General features: G+C 35.9%; 1 protein-coding gene across 1 annotated transcript; it reads right to left on the bottom strand.

Annotated features, from left to right (window-relative positions):
• Window positions 1–10: 10 nt before the first annotated feature.
• Window positions 11–2,230, bottom strand: LOC106127791 (uncharacterized). The gene has a single exon (XM_013326042.1). The coding sequence runs from the start codon at window positions 2,111–2,113 to the stop codon at window positions 974–976; it is 1,140 nt and encodes a 379-aa protein (XP_013181496.1). The 5' UTR covers window positions 2,114–2,230; the 3' UTR covers window positions 11–973.
• Window positions 2,231–2,260: the final 30 nt, after the last annotated feature.

The following is a 2,260-nucleotide window of genomic DNA, read 5'->3' as shown; positions in this document are numbered from 1 at the left end:
TTTCTTAATGTACTGTGCTGGTTTACTACGTTAATTATTATGGAAATAAGTTGTTCCACGCCTTCATTGGGATCCGTACAGGTCAAGATATGTGAGAAGTCAGTATTTTCTAAGCTGGTAATAACATTAGGTAAGTCTAAATGTCGTATCATGCTTTTTGGTTTAGTAACGTCCCAAGGATCCTGCTCAATACAAAATAGGATAGGTGCATGATCAGTAATATATGAATCAAAAACAAATGTCGTAGCAGTTTTATTCGTTTTTAAAAAAATATGGTCGAGACAATTATTAATTCGCGTAGGGAAAAAGTGAGCAGGAAGTAGGCCATGGAACGCCATTGTATTTAAGTATTCTTCAGAGTTTGGATCGCAATTACCTGGTCGTATATTGATGTTCAGATCTCCGATCACTGCAACAGTTGCCACTGTTGACATCGGTTCAAGAATATTCCTGAGAGAATTTAGAAAATTGTCTGTATTTCTTACAGAGGGGGTACGATATATTGCAATAATAGCTGTATCTAATCCTAACTTCAAGACAAGACAGTTAGCGTCTTGAATAGCAGGTTCATATAGATTATAAGACAGTGCAGTGTTTATATAAATTACCAAACCATCGTTTTGGTTGCTGAAGGATGACCTGGTTGAGACATAACCGGTTAGAACAGGAACGCTAGAAACCTTACTCAACCAGCACTCAGAAAGAATAATTATGTCGCTTTTAATATCCATAGAATGAAGCAATACATTCAGACCATCAAAATTACGGTTCAAGCTTCGGATATTAACATGCAGTATGTTTAAGGTAGATCTAGTTGTTTTTAACTGTTTCATACACTGGTCCGGCAAACAAACAAAAGACCTAGAAATATTGAATGATTCTATAGAATCCAAAAATTTATGTAAATTATTCGTATCGAATTTTATAACTTTTTTTTTTTAAAAGACTAAGCGATAGAAGTTTCACTTAAAAATCATTCAATAAGTTTCAGTGAATCTAGGTTTTTTATTGGTATTGCTGGCGAATTATCGTCTTTTCTTACTAGTATACGACCGTTACGAATCCACACATATTTATATTTTTTTTCTCGAGCTAAAAGCCTTGTCTGAGCATGCAGGGATTTTAAATAGGGGGTCAGGTGTTCAGACACGTATATCGGTTGTTTACTGCAACCATAGCCCAGATGGCTGGTATTCAGCTTATTTTCGCGATCACGTCTGTTAAACTTTGATAGACCTGCAATTATTTCATCTCTCAGCTTCGTGGACTGGAGTTTCACTACGACTGGTCGGGGGATCTTGCTCTGCGGATTCATCTTTCTGATTCTAACACATGTTACAATATCGTTATCCATTATCGGCACCGAGACAGTTGTACAGAGCTGTTTCACTACTGTAAAAAGATTTTCTTCTTTCCCTTCAGGAATTCCATTTATTTCTATATTGCGTTCACGAGAATATTGTTCCAACATTGATAATCTGGAGTTAAGATCTTTAACAGATTCTGTAAGTTTTGTGTTTTCTTTAGTCAAGGACATCAACTTTTCATTACATATTTGCAAATCCGTTTTGACACGATCATAATCGGCACTAAGGAATTCTATAGACGATTTTAAATCTTTTAGCGTGCTTAACTCTTCTTTTAAAGATTCAAACTGCTTTGCAAAATATGATTCGACCGTTTTATTTACAGCTTCATTAACAGCTACATGAATTTCATGTGTTAAGGTTGATAGGAGTGAACCATAGCTAACATCATCAGTAATTAACTCATTTCCACATGTGCTAGTGCTCGGCGACACATCCGTTTTCGAAGCCTTTTTTCGCTTTGTTATATTTTGATTTTGACAGTCACTATTTTGTGATAAGGAAGATTGGTTGTCTTGAAGCGTTCCACGGATAGGGGTATTTGAATTATCTTTTTTCGGCTGCTTACTTTTACATTTTACACATAACCAGTTATTTTTCTTCTCAGTATCTAATGATAAGAATCGTTTTTCAGTTATATTCAAACACCCAATATCATACTTTTGCGAGCATGTAGAACAAACCAGGTATTGTTTATGTTTTATAATATTGAGACACGCCGAACACGTTACATTATTTGTCGCCATATTTTTGTTGTGTAGCGTACGGTACTTCAGTAGCGGATCGTATGTTCAACAAATCCATGAAGCGCTGTAATGCGCTGTAGAATAGAACACTGTATAGACGAACTGCGTATTTGTCCACTGTTAACGCTTGAAGTGTCGACGCACTGC

This window comes from Papilio xuthus, unplaced genomic scaffold (genome assembly GCF_000836235.2).
Source record: "Papilio xuthus unplaced genomic scaffold, Pxut_1.1 DF824646.1, whole genome shotgun sequence".
NCBI lineage: Eukaryota > Metazoa > Arthropoda > Insecta > Lepidoptera > Papilionidae > Papilio > Papilio xuthus.
Note: the sequence above shows the minus strand (reverse complement) of the source record. Positions and strands in the feature narration are given on the sequence as shown.